Below are 19,062 nucleotides of genomic sequence, written 5' to 3' on the forward strand. Positions count from 1 at the left end.
TACTTTTCTGATATCCCATTTTAATCCCTTTGTTAATTTTTTAGCTATTTTTTAAGTGATCTTCTCAGTGCTTGCTCCTGGGAATACAGCGTACATCTGTGGCATCATAAACTGAGTTGGGAAACATTCTTGCCACTTCTCGAATTCAATTTCATCAATGTATAAAGGTTTAAATACATTTTCTATTTCTTAAGAAATAGACTTGCTTAAAAAGTGTGATTCTAGAAATTTCTCCACTTCATTTAAACTGTCTAATTTGTTGGCATAATTTTGGTAGGGTATATAATAATGCCCCTTTTTCACTTCTGAGTTTGGCAACTTACATCCTCTCTTATGCAAAGCAGGAGACTCAGGATGGATCCCTGGGTGGGGAAGATCCCCTGGAGAAGGGAATGGCTACCCACTCCTGTATTTTTGCCTGGGAAAGCCCATGGACAAGGAAGCCTGGCAGACTACAGTCCTCAGGGTCACAAAAAAGTTGGGTACAACTTAGCAACTAACCAACAAACAGGAGCAAAAACAAAACAACTGGTTTTCTGTTGGTCAAGCTAGTTAAAGGTTTATCGGATTAGAACTAATTTTTGGTTTAACTGATTTTGTTTCCTATTTCATTATTTGTGCTCTGATCTTTAACATGTCTTTTATTCCATGTAGTTCAGATTCGATTTTATATTATTCTGCTCTCAATGTAGAAACTTAGACTAGTAATTTAATATCTTTGTTCCTTTCTAACATCGCAGAGAGCCGGACATGACTGAGCGACTAAGCACAACACCGCACAACACGTTTAAAGCTATCAATTTCCCACTAACACTCTATCTTGTGAAAGTGAGAGTGTGAGCCGTTCAGTCGTGTCTGACTCTTGGTGACCCTGTGGACTGTAGCCCGCCAGCCTCCTCTGTCATAGGATTCTCCAGGCAAGAATATTGGAGTGGGTTTGCCATGTCCTTCTCCAGAGAATCTTCCCGACCGAGGGATCAAACCCGGGTCTCCTCCACTGCACGTGGGTTCTTTAGTGTCTGAGCCACCAGGGAAGCACAGCACAGCACAACATATTTAAAACTATAAATTTCCTACTAATCACTCTATAGCTGAACTCAAATTTTAGGATATGCTGTGTTCTCATTTTCATTTTCTAATTTTCCTTATGATTTCTTTTTTCAACCCAAGGGTTATTTTAAAACATGTTGTTTAATTTCCAAATATTGGGGGAATTTCCCCATTTTCTGTTGATTCTAATTTCATTCCATTATTCTGGGGGTATACTGTGTATGTTTTCAATCCTTTTAAATATATTCGGCAAAACAATATTACTTACCTTATGGTCTATCCTAGAGAATGGACATATACATTTGAAAAAGAATGTTTATTCTATTGTCAGAATATTATTCTTTATGTGACAAGTCAAGTAGCTAATACTTGTCTGTTTCTCCTTTCAATTCCATTTGTTTTGTGTAATGTGAACATCTGTTAGCTGTAAACATGTGTTATATTATAATCGTTTTTCCTCTTGATGTTTTGACCTTCTGTCATGAAATGTCCCACTTTCTGTCTAGTAATATTTCTGTTCTTAAAATGTATTGTTTTTAATATTACTATAGCCACTCAAGCTCTCTTGTGATCAGCTGGTTGCGTGGTTTTTTTTTTTTTTTTTTAGTTTTCTATACCATTTTTTAGGTTGAAATATAGTTAATTTACAGCTCTGTGTTAGTTTCAGGTGTACTGCAAAGTGATTCTCTTTGTTCCAGTGCTTGTGGAAAGATATGTGTATATACACATACAGATATTTTATGCTCACATTTTTCTTAATTTTTTACACATGTGTATATATACACACAAGCAGGTATGTACATATGGTCTTTCCAGTGTACTTACTCACTCGCTTATATATTCCAGGTACCACATGGTGTCATTTTCTCTCAGCCCAAAGGATTTTCTTTAGCTTTTTTTTAAGGGAAGGGAATGTCTGCTAGCAAAAAGCTCTTCTCACTTTTTGTTTATCTGGTAATGTCTTTATTCCACTTTCATTTTGGAAGGATAGCTTTACTGATAACAGAATTGTTGGTTAAATTCTTCCTTTTCTTTCTGCCCTCAGGTCTCTCTTACTTCTAATGAGACATTAGCCAATAGCATTTTTTTTCTTATTTATTTATTTATTTATTTTAATTTAGGTATTTTTTTTAATTTTTAATTTTTTTAAATTTTTATTTTTACTTTATTTTACTTTACAATACTGTATTGGTTTTGCCATACACTGACATGAATCCACCACGGGTGTACACTGGGAACGCATGTACACCAACAGCATTAATTTCAATTTTCATTAGGTTTTTTTTTATTAAGGTTCTCACTTTGTCATTGTTTTTCAACGACTGAACTATAACATGTTCATGTGTAATCTTTTCCTGATTATCCTGTAAGGGCCTTGTTGATTTCCTCAGATCAACAGACTGTTTCTCGTTACAACATTTGAGAAAATGTTGTTTCTTCTAAAAAAAAACAAAAACAAAAGCAAACTGTCCCATTTTTTCTCCCTTCTCTTTTTGAAAAGAACTCCCATTAAATGCACGTTGGTATACTTTATGTTTTACCACTTTGAGGACACGTTCATTTTTCTTTAGTCTCGTTCTGCTCTCTGGATTAGGTAATTTCTATTCATTTGCCTTCAAACTTACTGATGGTTTCTTCTGCATCTCCAATCTACTGTTAAGTTCATTTAGATAATTTCTCATTTCATTTGTTGCGTTTACAACTATAGAGTTTTCATCTGGTTCTTTATCAAAGTTTCTATCTTTCTATTAAGATTTGCTATTCGTTGAGTTACTGTAATATTTTCCTTTAATTCTTTGATTTTTTTTTATTAGGTGCTTTGAAGGCTTTCTCTGTCAAATCTAATACCTGGTCCCATTCAGAGTCCATTTCTGTTGACTACATTTCTCCCTGAATATGTTTCTTTGCAACTTTCACCATATTTGGTTGGAAACTGGCTATTTTAAATAATGTGTTATAGCAGCTCACAAATTTGTTCACTTTTGCTGCTAAGTTGCTGCTAAGTCACTTCAGTCGTGTCCGACTCTGTGTGATTCCAGAGATGGCAGCCCACCAGGCTCCCCCATCACTAGGATTCTCCAAGCAAGAACACTGGAGTGGGTTGCCATTTCCTTCTCCAATGCATGAAAGTGGAAAGTAAAAGTGAAGCCTCTCAGTCATGTCCAACTCTTCGCAACCCCATGGACTGTAGCCTACCAGGCACCTCCGTCCATGGGATTTTCCAGGCAAGAGTACTGGAGTGGGATGCATTGCATTCTCCACCTGCAATTGCCAGGCACTGTTAATTTTAGTGCTTTAAATAAAATAACCCATTCAACTTTCTTGGGTTAGGTACTATTATGTCTCATTTTACAGATGAAGTCTCTGCAGTATAGAGCGGTTAAGAAACTTGTCAAGGGTCAAACAGATAGTGACTGTTAGAGCCAGGATTTTTCACTTTTACTACTCTTTATGAAAGACTAACTTACTTGAACTTATACCATAGACTCCTTCTCCCTGGAACGTGTGGCTGCTTTCTCCCTCAAGTTTTAATTCTCATTTTTTAGCATGATTTTCTAGAAGTCATTCCTATGCCTGAGCAACTTAATCTAATCAACTATCAGTCAGTTTAGTTCAGTCCCTCAATCGTGTCCAACTCTCTGCGACCCCATGAATCGCAGCACGCCAGGCCTCCCTGTCCACCACCATATCCCAGAGTTCACTCAAACTCACATCCATCCAGTCGGTGATGCCATCCAGCCATTTCATCCTCTGTCGTCCCCTTCTCCTCCTGCCCCCAATCCCTCCCAGCATCAGGGTCTTTTCCAATGAGTCAACTCTTCGCATGAGGTGGCCAAAGTACTGGATTTTCAGCTTCATCATCATTCCTTCCAAAGAACACCCAGGGCTGAACTCCTTTAGAATGGACTGGTTGGAACTCCTTGCAGTCCAAGGGACTCTCAAGAGTCTTCTCTAACACCACAGTTCAAAAGCATCAATTCTTCGGCGCTCAGCCTTCTTCACAGTCCAACTCTCACATCCATACATGACCACTGGAAAAACCATAGCCTTGACTAGACGGACCTTAGTCGGCAAAGTAATGTCTCTGCTTTTGAATATGCTATCTAGGTTGGTCATAACTTTTCTTCCAAGGAGTAAGCTTCTTTTAATTTCATGGGTGCAGTCACCATCTGTAGTGATTTTGGAGCCCCCCCAAAAAAAGTCTGACACTGTTTCCACTGTTTCCACATCTATTTCCCACGAAGTGATGGGACCAGATGCCATGATCTTATTTTCTGAATGTTGAGCTTGAAGCCAACTTTTTCACTCTCCTCTCACTTTCATCAAGAGGTTTTTTAGTTCCTCTTCACTTTCTGCCATAAGGGTGCTGTCATCTGCATATCTGAGGTGATTGATATTTCTCCCGGCAATCTTGATTCCAGCTTGTGCTTCTTCCAGCCCAGCGTGTCTCATGATGTACTCTGCATATAAGTTAAATAAGCAGGGTGACAATATACAGCCTTGACGTACTCCTTTTCCTATTTGGAACCAGTCTGTTGTTCCATGTCCAGTTCTAACTGTTGCTTCCTGACCTGCATATAGGTTTCTCAAGAGGCAGGTCAGGTGGTCTGGTATTCTCATCTCTTGAAGAATTTTCCACAGTTTATTGTGATCCACACAGTCAAAGGCTTTGGCATAGTCAATAAAGCAGAAATAGATGTTTTTCTGGAACTCTCTTGTTTTTTCGATGATCCAGCAGATGTTGGCAATTTGATCTCTGGTTCCTCTGCCTTTTCTAAAACCAGCTTGAACATCTGGAAATTCAGTTCACGTATTGCTAAAGCCTAGCTTGGAGAATTTTGAGCATTACTTTACTAGCATGTGAGATGAGTGCAATTGTGCGGTAGTTTGAGCATTCTTTGGCATTGCCTTTCTTTGGGATTGGAATGAAAACTGACCTTTTCCAGTCCTGTGGCCACTGCTGAGTTTTCCAAATTTGCTGGCATATTGAGTGCAGCACTTTCACAGCATCATCTTTCACGATTTGAAATAGCTCAACTAGAATTCCATCACCTCCACTAGCTTTGTTCATAGTGATGCTTCCTAAGGCCCACTTGACTTCACATTCCAGGATGTCTGGCTCTAGGTGAGTGATCACACCATTATGATTATCTTGGTCGTGAAGCTCTTTTTTGTACAGTTCTTCTGTGTATTCTTGCCAGCTCTTCTTAGTATCTTCTGCTTCTGTTAGGTCCATACCATTTCTGTCCTTTATTGAGCCCATCTTTGCATGAAATGTTCCCTTGGTATCTCTAATTTTCTTGAAGAGATCTCTAGTCTTTCCCATTCTGTTCTTTTCCTCTATTTCTTTGCACTGATCACTGAGGAAGGCTTTCTTATATCTCTCCTTCCTATTCTTTGGAACTCTGCATTCAGATGCTTATATCTTTCCTTTTCTCCTTTGCTTTTCGCTTCTCTTCTGTTCACAGCTATTTGTAAGGCCTCCTCAGACAGCAATTTTGCTTTTTTGCATTTCTTTTTCTTGGGGATGGTCTTGATCCCTGTCTCCTATAGTGTCACGAGCCTCCATCCACAGTTCATCAGGCACTCTGTTGATCAGATGTAGTCCCTTAAATCTATTTCTCACTTCCACTGTATAATCATAAGAGATTTGATTTAGGTCATATCTGAATGGTCTAGTGGTTTTCCCTACTTTCTTCAATTTAAGTCTGTATTTGGCAATAAGGAACTCATGATCTGAGCCACAGTCAGGTCCTGGTCTTGTTTTTGCTGACTGTATAGAGCTTCTCCATCTTTGGCTGCAAAGAACGTAATCAATCTGATTTCGGTGTTGACCATCTGGTGATGTCCATGTGTAGAGTCTTCTCTTGTGTTCTTGGAAGAGGGTGTTTGCTATATCCAGTGTGTTCTCTTGGCAAACCTCTTAGGCTTTGCCCTGCTTCATTCCATATTCCAAGGCGAAATTTGCCTGTTACCCTATGTGTTTCTTGACTTCCTACTTTTGCATTCCAGTCCCCTATAATGAAAAGGACATCCTTTTTAGGTGTTAATTCTAGAAGGTCTTGTAGGTCTTCATAGAACCATTCAGCTTCAGCTTATTCAGCATTACTGGTTGGGGCAGAGACTTGGATTACTGTGATACTAAATGGTTTGCCTTGGAAACGAACAGAGATCATTCTGTCGTTTTTGAGATTGCAACCAGGTACTGCATTTCGGACTCTTTTGTTGACCATGATGGCTACTCCATTTCTTCTAAGGGATTCCTGCCCACAGTAGTAGATATAACGGTCATCTGAGTTAAATTCACCCATTCCAGTCCATTTTAGTTCACTATTCCTAGAATGTCAACGTTCACTCTTGCCATCTCCTGTTTGACTACTTCCAATTTGCCTTGATTCATGGACCTGACATTCCAGGTTCCTAAGCAATATTGCTCTTTACAGCATCAGACCTTGCTTCTATCACCAGTCACATCCACAACTGGGTATTGTTTTTGCTTTAGCTCCATCCCTTCATTCTTTCTGGAGTTATTTCTCCACTGATCTCTAGTAGCATATTGGGCACCTACCGAACTGGAGAGTTCCTCTTTCAGGGTCCTATCATTTTGCCTTTTCATACTCTCCATGGGGTTCTCAAGGCAAGCATACTGAAGTGGTTTGCCATTCCCTTTTCCAGTGGACCACATTCTGTCAGACCTCTCCACCATGACCCGCCCATCTTGGATGGCCCCACAGGGCATGGCTTAGTTTCATTGAGTTAGACAAGGCTGATTCATTGAGGCATCAGAGGGCAGACACACAAACCATAATCACAGAAAATAGGCAATCTTATCACCCGGACCACAGTCATACCCATTAGTGGCATATAATTTTGTAACCACAGGAAAACCGCATGCTCTAGACACTTTGTTTTTAACAGAGAGCTACACATTCCTTTTCTGTTCTGAACCTGTGATTTCACAATAACCTTCCCTGACTCAAAAGAGAAGGAATGGGGCCCAGGCAACTTTGAATCCAGCTTGTTTCCACACACCCACTATAACTCACTACGAATCCTAGATTTTTTTCTCTTTCTCAGTATGAACAGATACACTCTCTGGTGTGAAAGTATTAGTCGCTCATGTATCATGTCCGACTCTTTCCAGTGTTCAAACATTACAAATGGAAAGTAATGTCCAAATCAAAGCAAACCCTCTTAAAAGAGGCTTAAGAATTGGAAGATAAAGCAGCGCCTGTTGGGGAGGATGGGTTTTGAGCACACTTTATGACTTTGGAAAGGTTTAAAATGTATTATGTGAATTAGCAAAATCAAGAGTTTTAAAGTTTGGGAAACAACACTTTTTTAATTACTTTCAAAGGACTTTTACTTACTGATTATTCTCCCTCTTTCTTTTCTCCTTATCGCTTCATTTACTAATGAATTCTTCCCTAAAGAAGCTGCTATAAAAAACTAAGACTGTGATGTGTGCTGTGTGCTCAGTCGTGTCCAACTCTCTGTGGCCCCTGGGACCGTAGCCCAGCAGGCTCCTCTGTCCATGGGATTCTCCAGGCAAGCACACTGGAGTGGGCTCCCAAGCCCTCCTCCGGGGGGTCTACCCAGGGATCGAACCTGCACTCCTGCATCGGGTTCTTTACCACTGAGCCACCTGAGAAGTCCCAAGACTGTGATATTACCAGTGAGAAATTATTTCCCTTATACACCAACAGTTTTCATTGTCCTTCCTCTCTGTGAGTGAAACATCATGAGATAGAACAAGAGAGAGGGGTCAGAGAGGATAACCTGCTTTGCTAAGTCCTCAGAACACCACATATAGGCTCAAGGTTTTAAAAGACGGCCAAGTACCTTCCGACTTGTACCAAGGAGGTGGTGTCTCAGACACTTCTTACTGTAAAGTTCTTTTTTTTTTTATCCTTCCTTGCAGTCCTCGAGAACGCAAAAACTGGACTCTGCCTTTGTTGGTGACTTAAGCACTCTCTGTGCCTTGCTCAAGCTCTCCTGCAGTGCCATTTCTGTCAGGCCCAGGTCTCTGTGTGGCTACTGGTTACTGAATAAGCATGGAGACTATATTTTCAATGTAAAGGAGCACACTTAAAATACATGCGCACTTAGATATTTCCAATTTCAAAAAGCTTTGAATTTCCCAACAATGGGTGTGAACTATGGTTATTTTGTAAAATTTTACATAAAATATAAAAATACTCTAATAGGATTTCCTTCTTACCCCACATTGCAGGATGGTGACCTTATTAGCGCCAACCACCCCTTGTGAACATAACCTCATCTCTTCTATAGCCCCCAGAATATATGCTTACTGAGATACTATACTGAAATTTAATTAGTTTAATAGCAACCAAAGGGGAGAAAGCCCAATAAAAAGGCAGCCAATGCTATAAAGACTGAGGCCAGTGGAGAACTGCAAACACTCGGTGGTAAGCAGGACAATATTGGGTCAGTCCTGATATTTCTAAATAGCATCTGATAGTTTCTAAATGCCATCAATTTTTTTTTAACACAAAAGGGGGTAGGGGGAAGGAACAGCTTTTACCTGGTCCCGCATGCAAGGATGCAGGTCAAATACCATTTCATTTTGCATATGTTTCTGCGTTCCGTCTTCATGCTGTACAGGTACAGCATCAACCCTCTGGACAAACAGGTCTAGTTAAAGATGTCCCCGCCTGGAGCCTGTCTACACAGTTCTTAAGACTGTTTCCAGAAGAATACGTGAGGAGAAAAAAGTAGGGTCTTCAAGTGAGAAGAAAATCCCCATCTCCCGCTCTGAGGTGGGAATAAAACTCTTTTTCTCACCTGGTGGAAGAGAGGGCTGTGTGTCACGGGGATGCCTAACCCACTGAAGCACATCCCTAGGACCATGTCATCTGGAGCATCGTTGCTGTAGCAGCGACACTTGCTGGCGAGAAGTCTCCTGATGGCCTCTCTGCTGAAAACCATTCTGGGGGAAGCCAGAGCAGACAGAGAAGGCAATTAGGTCCTTGCGGCTGGTAATCTAAACGAGGAAAGAGAGTTGAGAGCCACGTTTCTCATAAAGATGTCAACATCAGTAGTGTTTCATAACAATCACTTTTAAGATATTTAATAAGCAATTGTATTTTGTCATATGTATCTTATACACAAATAAATAGGCAGTATTCTTTTTCTAGTATGTCACTGGAAAATTTGAAGAGTTCGTAAGTTCACACATGCTTAATAAGATCAGTAACAAAATCTGCCAACATTCCCCCAGCAGGTAGATGGACCCAGATACACAAGGTACCTAAGTCATACAGGTGATAACTGACAATGAGATCAAGTCTAACAGAAAAACACACGTGGTCCACGTGATTCCTGCTCACAGAAGCCTCCTTAAGGTGATTTTGAGAAGGGTGGTAGGAGAAAGAGACAGATTTGCCTCCACTGGTGCTGACACGCTGCCCGACCTGACATGCCAGGCACCTCCTAGTGGGACTCACACTGTTCCCGCCTTTCTGCGCTCTCCCTAGTGCTGCAGGAAGCTGGAAACTTTGCAGTGCCCTCCAGACTCCCTGGTCAGCTACATCCCGGCTTCATCCTGACAACAAGGGGCACATCCCCGGAGGAGGCCGTCTGCTCCTGTCTCAGCTGGTCTCTATACAGCAGGTGTTGGGGGTGCGGGCGCCAAGGGCTCCAGGAGAGCTGGCACAGGGTGGTAGAGCTATAGGGACGGTTCCCAAGCAGCAGTGCGAGCCAGTCCCGGGTCCGCCCCGGGTGCTGCGTTGCTAGTCTTACAGCAGCGGTGGCCGCAGCAACCTGTGCCAACGGACTTCCGAATCCAGCACCTTCTGCTCCTCCAGCCTCGGGAACAGCAGCACTTCCTGGAGTTACTGAGCTCTGGGTAAAGCCACCAGCTCCCTCTCAGTCCTCTGGCCCTTTCCAATACTCTTGTACCAAGTTTCTGCAATTAATTCTCTTCTTTTTAAATACAGATCAGTTTCTAGTTTCCCTTCTGGTCCTAGAATAGTACTAGATGTTTTCGTATCATGAATAACCCAAGAGCTGATAGGACTAAGATGATTCACAAGTTCATTCCCATTAAGCAAAGACTTTACTGATGGCAAAACTATCTATGTATCCATATATTCCCATCATCAAATAGAGGGTCTCACAGTAAGTCCTCAATAAAGACCTGATGATCCAACAAGTGAGAATAAGCCACTTTTGCAAAGCTCTTCCTGAAGGAGGGAAAGAGGATGGAGCCCTTGAGCACAGTCTCTGATGCAAACACATCCGTTCCCGCTCAGCATGGCTCAGTTCAGAACTGTGGAACCAGCACCAGTGATCACAGCTGGTGAAGCAGCAACATGGAAGACTCCCTGCCTTTGCTGAGATGTCACAAGACTGGATGGAATACGACAAGAAGAAAAAGCAGCTCTTTACTTAAGGTGATCCAAGGAAATACGGCTGTACAAGAAGAAAAATGGTGCTATGAACTATACAAAAGGGAACTCCAAGTTTGAAAACTCACCATGAACTGCCTCTCTTAAAAATCGAGCATTCATCAGTGACTCTCAAAATGGCTTAAAGACTTAAATGTAAGACATGATACCATAAAATTAGAAAACAGCATAGGTAAAACCTTCTCCAACATAAATGGTACAATGATTTTTCTTAGGTCAGCCTCCCAAGACAACAGAAATAAAATAAACAAATGGGACCTAATCAAACTTACAAGCTTTTGTACGGCAAAGGAAGTCATAAAAGAAAAACAACCTACGGAATGGGTGAAAATAGTTGCAAATGATGCAACAAGGGCTTAATCTCCAAAATATACAAATAGCTCATACAGCTCAACAGAAAAACAACCCAAACACTGAGCAGAAGACCTTAATAGACATTTCTCCAAAGAAGACATACAGATAGCCAATAGGCACAGGAAAAGATGTTCAACATCGCTAATTATTACAGAAATGAGAATCTAAAACTACAATGAGGCACCACCTCACACTGGTCAAAATGGCCATCATTAAAAAGTCTACAAATAACAAATGCTGGAGAGGGTGTGGAGAACAGGGAACTCTCTTACCCTGTAGGTAAGTGTAAGTTGATGTGGTCACTATGGAAAATAGGATAGAGGTTCTTCAGAAAACTAAAACTAGAATTACCATATGATCCAACAATCCCACTCAGACAAAACTGTAATTCAAAAGAGACAGGCACCCCTGTATTCACAGCACTATTCACAGCAGCCAAGACATGGAAACTAAAATGTCTAACAGATGAATGGATAAAAACGATGTCTCACACACACACACACACACACACACACACACACACACACAATGCAATACTACTCAGTCATTAAAAACAAAATGAAATAATGCCACTTGCAGCAACATGGATGCCACTAGAGATTATCACATTAAGTGAAGTTGTCAGAAAGAAAGACGACCATGCGATAGCGCTTGTTATGTGGAATCTAAAATACGGTACAAGTGAATCTGTCTACAAAACAGAAACAGACTCACAGGAAAGAGACTTGCGGTTACCAAGGGGGAGAAAGAGGGATGGAGTGGGAGCTTAGAGTTATAGATGTAGGTGTTAGTCACTCACTCATGTCCGACTCTTTGCGACCCCAAGGACTGCAGCCCACCAGGCTCCACTGTCCATGGAATTCTCCAAGCAAGAATACTGGAGTGGGCTGCCATTTCCTTCTCCTTATAGATGCAAGCTATTGCATTTAGAATGGATAAACTACAAGGTCCTGCTGAAGAGCACAGGAACCATATCCAATCTCCTGGGATAAACCATAGTGGAAAAGAATATTTGAGAAGAATGTCTATATAACTGAGTCACTTTGCTATACAGCAGAAATGAGCACAACACTGTGTAAATCATCAGTTAAAAAAATAAAAGTAAAAAATGTTAATTATAAAAAAGATGTTGAAAGGCTATAAGACTAATAATATGACTTCCTTTAATATACAATATAGTAATTTTAAAAATAGTTTAAAAATAAGGAAAACTAAAATAGGAGTCAGGGACTTGCCCAAGGGCATACCTGCAAATCAAGACACCTGCAGAAGTGCGTCAGAAACAGGCCAGACCTGTGCTGGGCTCAGATGAACAGGTCATGGTGGCCTCTCTGGGCAACAGTGCCAAGGCCTCTTCCAAGGAGGAGCCAGACCACCAATAACATCCTGAGCACAGCTTCATACCAAACATATGTAAGCACTTTTTAAGAAAACAGTTATGGAACTAATTATCTCTAATTACCCAAACTTTCCAGGAGTAAGCAACAAAGTGGAAAACAGACAACTGGATTCTAATAGTGCAAAGGTCTCATTTTCCACACATACATCACTGGAGTCCACACTCCTGGGTTATCCCTGATAACTGGGGCTTAAGAGGGTGATTTATAGCAATGGTTTTCAAAAACTGACTTGACCCTAAACCACAGTGAGGAAACAAGAAACACAGTCCATATGTAACCATTTATGTTTTGTACATGTGTGTAAAACTGAAAAATACACATAACATTTGCTACATAATATATCTATTTTATTCTGTTCTGTTCTATATTTCATTATTTTTAAATGTTGGCTGTGATCCATTAACTGGTTTTTAAAAGCCATTGATTGATTCCGACTTGCTGTTTAGAAAATAAGCATGTTGGTTCTTAAGCTAGATCATCAGAAAAGTCTCTTGTAACATCAGAGAAACTATTATGCCTGCAGCTTTTATCAAAGGCAGAAATGAGACAATCTCATGAAGAATGTTTCTGGATCTTTGTGAAGTGCTGCTATGAACAGAACATTACACTGGTCCATGTTAGTCATATAAAGATCAGATCAGTACCAGTGTTCATGCATCTGCTTATTCATTTGTCCCCTGGACCCTGAAAACTGAGTCTCCACGACAGGAAGTGAGGATGGAATGAGAAATGAGATGCAGGTGCCGCCTTCAAATAATTCATCATTTGGGTGGAAAACAGGAAAGTAAATAGGCAATTAAATGATAATGGTCGGTATAATGTGCTTCGTGTATATGAGGAAGCTATCTAACCCAGATTCAGGAGCCAGACTAGCTTAGGGCTTGAGAGTGATACATTGTCCACAAGAAGCAGAAGGATTAGCCAGCTGAGAGAGGCGGAAGGCGGCCGGGGGCGGGGTGGGGAACTGTGCTATGCAGAGCCCAGCAGACGCCGTATGTGAGGGAAGGGTTAAAAGACAGTGCCTCCAAGGAACTGAAAGAGGTTCAGCACAAATTCTCTCAGAATGAGGGTGCAGATAAGCGTGGCTAAGACAATAGAACAGCATCTGCCAAGACAGAGGCAGGCCTGGTGAGCCCCAGTGAGGAAACTGGACTTTATCCCAATGGAAACGAGGGGCTGTACAAGGGCGCGAAAGACTTCCACTCCCTTGGTCCCGCAAAGAAAAACCCAAATAAGATACAAATCACACTAACCTAAGGAACTGCTGAAGAGATGAGTGAGTGGAAGCCTAGATGAGCCAGCTTCCAGGGAAGAGCCTTGCCCGGGCGAGAGGGTCTAGGGGTGGGAAGGCAGGAGGAAAGACAGGTTAGAGACGTAGCCCCAAGGCCAGGTCTTGAGCACGTGGGGGCTGGGGGTTAGGCCAACAAGAGGTGGTTAAAAGTGAGGCCCGATCCAGGTCAGTGTGAGTCTGGTGAAATCTGAGCGATCATCTTCTAGTGTCTTCTCCGAGGCCCCTGTGGACCCCTACTTCCTACTGCTAATGGCCTCAGGTAGATCAACAAAAGATCAGTACTTGCCCAGGCCTGGTTATCACTAGGAATGGCCACCTCCACAACCATGCTGCAGTCACCACTGACCAGACCAGACCAAAACAGGAACCCCTGGAAGACCACCCTGTAGTCGTAGGCCCGGTTCTAACCTAGGGGACTGCAAAAAAGTCCGAGGGTTCAGAAATCTACAATGCAGTGAATGTTGCCCACCACATAGTGGATACTCAACAAAACCTGCTGAATACGTGTAAATCACTACAGTGATAAGATTTTCCCTAAACACCTAGCAGCAAATACTATAGAAACAACAGAACTAACTGCTTGACTGATTCACCTACACGAATCACATCAAAATCTCTCCCCATAAGAGATTAGGCAGGAGCTTACTTAAAAGCACTGATTCTTAACTATATATAAAACCCATAAATCTCACACAAATATCACATAATTGTTTAAATCTAAACTTCGGTAACTACTCTTTTCCCCAAATACAATCAATAAGCACTGGATAATTAAGAAGTCTAATGAATTATTTTCTGAAATGAAAATCTATACCCCCAATTTTTTTTTTCATTCAAACAGATGATCAAAACTAACTGGCTGCCTAGAAGCAATCACTACTACAGGCACATTTCCACCAACTTCCCTGACATTGAGATATATATATATATATATATACATACATACACACACAATCTATATATTTATATATATACATACATATATATATATATAAAATTTCTTCAAGGAATAAAATGTTCTTCACTGCGGGTTCTTTTTAATGTTCACGTTCCTATCATAGTAACAGCTCCCCACATTTACAGAGCACTTAGGTATCAGCCTAGAGCCTGTGGCACAGACCCACCCCTGCATCCCGGAAACAGAAGTGCAATTTCCAGAAAGCCAAGCTTATAGTTACCCTCCTCCTCCCGTAACGTAGCTGTAGCCACCGGTGCCCAGCCCGTAGCCGTAACGCTCTCCCAGAAACACAGGTTCACGGGCGTCGTAGCAGCTCAGCAGGTGCCGGAGTCTGGAGATGCTAAGATTCCCAAGGGAACAGAAGCAACAGTTCCTTAATTCAACTGTGTCTGCAGAATACATATTTTACAGCTCTTACACCCCACTGGTTATACTCTGCAATACTCTCTCTCAGTCACAGGGATGAAATTCAGGAGACTTACAGAAGAAAGATTTTTTAAAAAGAAAAACGAAAAAAACTTGATGTACACTGTACATCACTGGAAACAGGAGAGAAACTGAGAAACAAGGGTCTCCTCCCCAGTTTTCACAAGCCCCGACCAGCAGTGGCCGCCTTGTGTGGATGGGCAGGGTGGCCGGGTGAGGAATGAGGGTGGCCAGTGGCCTGCTCCCCACTGAATGACCTCATCAGTGTACCTTTTCAGACCTCCCTGGTATCTGTTACAATATTTGCTGGCTCAAAAAGGAACCTGTGAAGTACAGATGAGTCCTTGGCAGGCAGGTGAAGGCAAGGTGGGAAGGGAATTTGGGCAGCAAAGCTTTCCAGGGGGCCTTCGGATTGTGGCACACCACTGCGTTGTACTTACGGCCTCCTCTAGGGAGGCTTCCCTAACCCGTGGCTTTTTGTATCTGTCTGTTTATACCTCCAGCCCCTATGCCTCCTTGTTGTGTGTCAACAGTGACAGCTTCCACAGGGCTGTGGGAATATCCATGAGCTGCTCAGAAAAATGCATTTATCATTCACTTTGTTCTCAGTTTCATCTCCTTTAACGGTTCCTCGGTTTTTTTAATCTTTCATGACACTGGTATTTTTTAATCTTTCATGACACTGGTATTTTTTAAAAGTAAATGCCCACCCCACTTTTAACAGACTGGTCCTCATCTTGGGTTTGTCTGATGTTCCAATGTAACAAAGGCAAGGTTTTGCATTCTCAGGGGCTGCAGGGATAAAGAAGGCATGCCGTCTGGCCTGCGGCGTCCGCCTGTCCTCCACTGGAATTGTCTGTTTTGATCACACGGTGCTGCCTGGGGTCTCGCCTGGACACTTGCTATTTGGCCTTTGCTGTTTCTCAGAGTCTCCGGCAGACACTTTAACCCTAGCAAGTATCCTGGTCCTCATCAAAACTTATCCCTAGTTTGGCATCCGTCAGTTTCTTGCCTGAATCAGTCTCTACTCTGAGAGATGACTTTTCCAGCTCCATCAACCAGTCAGAACTCCTCGCTCCCTGCTAGCTGGAACCTGCCTGCTGTGGACTGAACTGTGTCCCACACACAATATTCATATGCTGAAGCCTTAACCCCCGACGTGACTTTATTTGGAGACGGGGCTGAGAGAGTCAATTCCTAGGCAGGTTGATAAGTCTGGAGCCCCCAAGGAGGAGAAAGGGGTCTGGGGCTCTTGAAGCGGAGGGCTCTGGAATTCTCAAGGAGGAGCAAAGGACAAACATCTTTTTTCTTTCCTCTACATTCCTTAGTCTCAGTCACATAAAATGTTTCCTTTAAGCCCAGAACTGATGATTACACAACAAACAACTCAGTTTAAACTCTGTACTAAGGACCATATAACAACAGTGTATCCTGCTTGAGGACAGGCTCTCCTTTCTAAAACCTTCTGGCTAATCCTGTTACCTTAAAATGTAAATTAAGGGAGTGGGTCTAGTAAGATGTTTACAACCTTGAGACATTCTTTCGATTTATAGTAATAACTAATTTTAAAAGTATTTAACTCCCTTGCTTAGGCTATGGGGGGGGTGGCGGCGCTCTCCATCCCCTTTCTGATATCTATGTCAGAAGCTTTCTCTGTCCCCATCTATACTTTAATAAAACTCTGCTGCACGAAAGCTCTTGAGTGATCAAGCCTGGTCCCTGATCCCGAAGTTAAATCATCTTCGGAGATCACGAAATCTGACACGGTTACCCATAAGCTATCAGGGCCTAGAAGGAGATTCAGTGAAGTCACCAGGGTAGGACTTGGGTGCGACAGAACCCGTGGCCACATGAGAGGAGACACCAGGGAACACTCTCCATGGCAGACAAAGAAGAGGTCCCGCGAGCACACCAGACCAGCGGCCACCCTCAAACCAAGAGAAGAGCCTTAGAAACCCCCCTCGCTGGGATCTTGGACTTCCCAGCCTCCAAAATGAGAAATAAATGTCTATTGTTTAACATAAATTATTTTATTATTTGGTATTTTGTTATTGAGCTGGATCTGCCTCATTACTTTTTTATTACAAGCACGAATTCACTGCTTCCGAATTGTCATTGTTCATAATCCATTATCATCCTCAATGACACTGATGCTCTTGTCCCAGATTCCACCAAAGGGAACCTCTTCAAGCTTGCTCCTGTGTCCTCTTAACATGCATTTTTCTTTCTTTTTTCCTAAGCACTTCCTAACTCTCTGGCATAAGGAAAAAAAGTTAAAATGTCTTCCTATATCTTCCTTGCCCCAACCTTAAAATCAGCTATTTCTCTGAGAAGGCCTGGTTCCTTTTAGTAGGAAAGTTGCAGTATTACTTCTGTTCATTAGTTGCTCAGTGCTACTGGAGATCTTTGCATCTGGTCTTCTTTGGTGTAAAGAACTAGAAAGATATGTGTGCACACAGATACATACATGAGTTAAAAAAATGAGTCTAATAGAAATTATGAATTCTTGGGAGATTTCTCTACTTCCAGTCTTCCAAGCCTATCAGCTTGACCTGGCCCATCCCATGTCCTTCCACAGTGAGAACCGTGGCTCCCAACCAACACTATTAACACTTAGCCATCTACTCAGTCCTACAACCTACTTAACGTGCCTTCAGAGTGGCTTCATGACAAAAACCAGACCGACTGAAATCTCAGGAGTTGTTTGGCATCCCCACTCCTCCACCCCTGCAGGTATGTCTCTAAAACCCATCTTCAGCAGTATTTGCTTTATATTTTCTCTTCAGTGTGATTATGTTTTCATCTGAAATACAGTTGGTTTGTTTCAGCTTTCTCCTCATCCTTATTGATTTTTCCCCTGTCCTTATAGATTCATTTTATTTTTTCAATAGGTAAAATATGAGCACACTTCCCAAAGTCAAAACTAAACAAAGAGATAGAAAAGGGGCCCACATACCCTGACTCCATCTACCCCACGCTCCCACCCACCCCTCTGTGGGAGGTACTTCACGAATTTCCAGTTTATCTGCCCACTTTGTTTCTGAACAGCTAAGACCACATGGGTATGTTTTATTTCCCCTTCTTTCTTACACACAGGAAAGCAAACAAAATACATTCTTATGCACTTGGCTTTTTCCATGTAGTGGTATCTACTGGAAATCACTTGATACAATTTGTTAATTTTTTTTTTAAGGAACCAAAATTTTGGCTCTTTAGTTTGATCCTCTGCTTTTTTGACCTCTATCTCATTATTTCTGCATGTATCTTTATTATTATTTTCTTCCTTGTTTATCTGGGTTGACTTTGTGATTCTTTTCCTAGCTTGAGTTGGGAATTGAATTTTTTATTTTTATTGCTCCCACTGGCTTGGCAAACCTTACCCATCCCTTTATCATTAGACTTTTTGAGTGACTATGTTTATGTGTCTCTCGTATAAAGCATAGATTTGGGGTGTTTTATGAAGCACTTTGAAAAGTTTATTCTTTTACTAGGTGAGTTAAACCCACTCACATTTAGTGCTATGACTGATGTTTGACTTCAACATTAAAATTATTTTAGTTTTGAATTATTTAGGTTTGAATTATTATACATATTATACTGTATTGTCTACTGTCCATGTTTTAAAAATAACTCATTTAAGCAACTGTGTCCTTTGGGAGGGCGTGTTTCAGATGTGAGGGTAAAATCTAGTCCCTGTTTCTACATGCTGGCCAGCAGCAGAAGTACCCATCCTAGTCTCTGACTATGAATACATGTAGAATTTAAAGCCACCTGAGGACAAGAGGACCCCTTACCTTATTAAGGTGTCATCATCCACAATGACCAACCAAGGTATTTTGTCATGGCTGTGATTTAGAAATCTTTCCAAAATGGCAAATGTCTTTCCACAATGCCCTAGGAAAGGTGAGAAGAAAACTTACAATGCATTACTTTCCTTAAAACATTGTGAGTCAAAGTTTAAACACTGGTATGCACTTAAGTCAAGGCTATGGTTTTTCCTGTGGTCATGTATGGATGTGAGAGTTGGACCGTGAAGAAAGCTGAGTGCTGAAGAATTGATGCTTTTGAACTGTGGTGTTGGAGAAGACTCTTGAGAGTCCCTTGGACTGCAAGGAGATCCAACCAGTCCATTCTGAAGGAGATCAGCCCTGG

At 41.7% G+C, this 19,062-nt stretch overlaps 1 protein-coding gene across 3 annotated transcripts in view; it reads right to left on the reverse strand.

The window, feature by feature from the left end:
• Positions 1 to 19,062, reverse strand: part of B3GLCT (beta 3-glucosyltransferase) — a 110,096-nt gene that overhangs the window by 3,477 nt on the left and 87,557 nt on the right. For all 3 annotated transcript variants that reach the window (XR_011259450.1, XM_069601614.1, XM_069601615.1), the window contains 3 exons: positions 18,705 to 18,804; positions 14,705 to 14,824; positions 8,857 to 9,001 (listed from right to left, as the gene is read on the reverse strand). Coding sequence is in view for 2 of the 3 variants with exons in the window: in XM_069601614.1 (XP_069457715.1) it covers positions 8,857 to 9,001; positions 14,705 to 14,824; positions 18,705 to 18,804 (365 nt within the window). In the remaining variant the exon portion in view is untranslated. The remainder of the gene's footprint in view (positions 1 to 8,856; positions 9,002 to 14,704; positions 14,825 to 18,704; positions 18,805 to 19,062) is intronic.

This window comes from Ovis canadensis, chromosome 10, assembly GCF_042477335.2.
Source record: "Ovis canadensis isolate MfBH-ARS-UI-01 breed Bighorn chromosome 10, ARS-UI_OviCan_v2, whole genome shotgun sequence".
Classification (NCBI taxonomy): domain Eukaryota; kingdom Metazoa; phylum Chordata; class Mammalia; order Artiodactyla; family Bovidae; genus Ovis; species Ovis canadensis.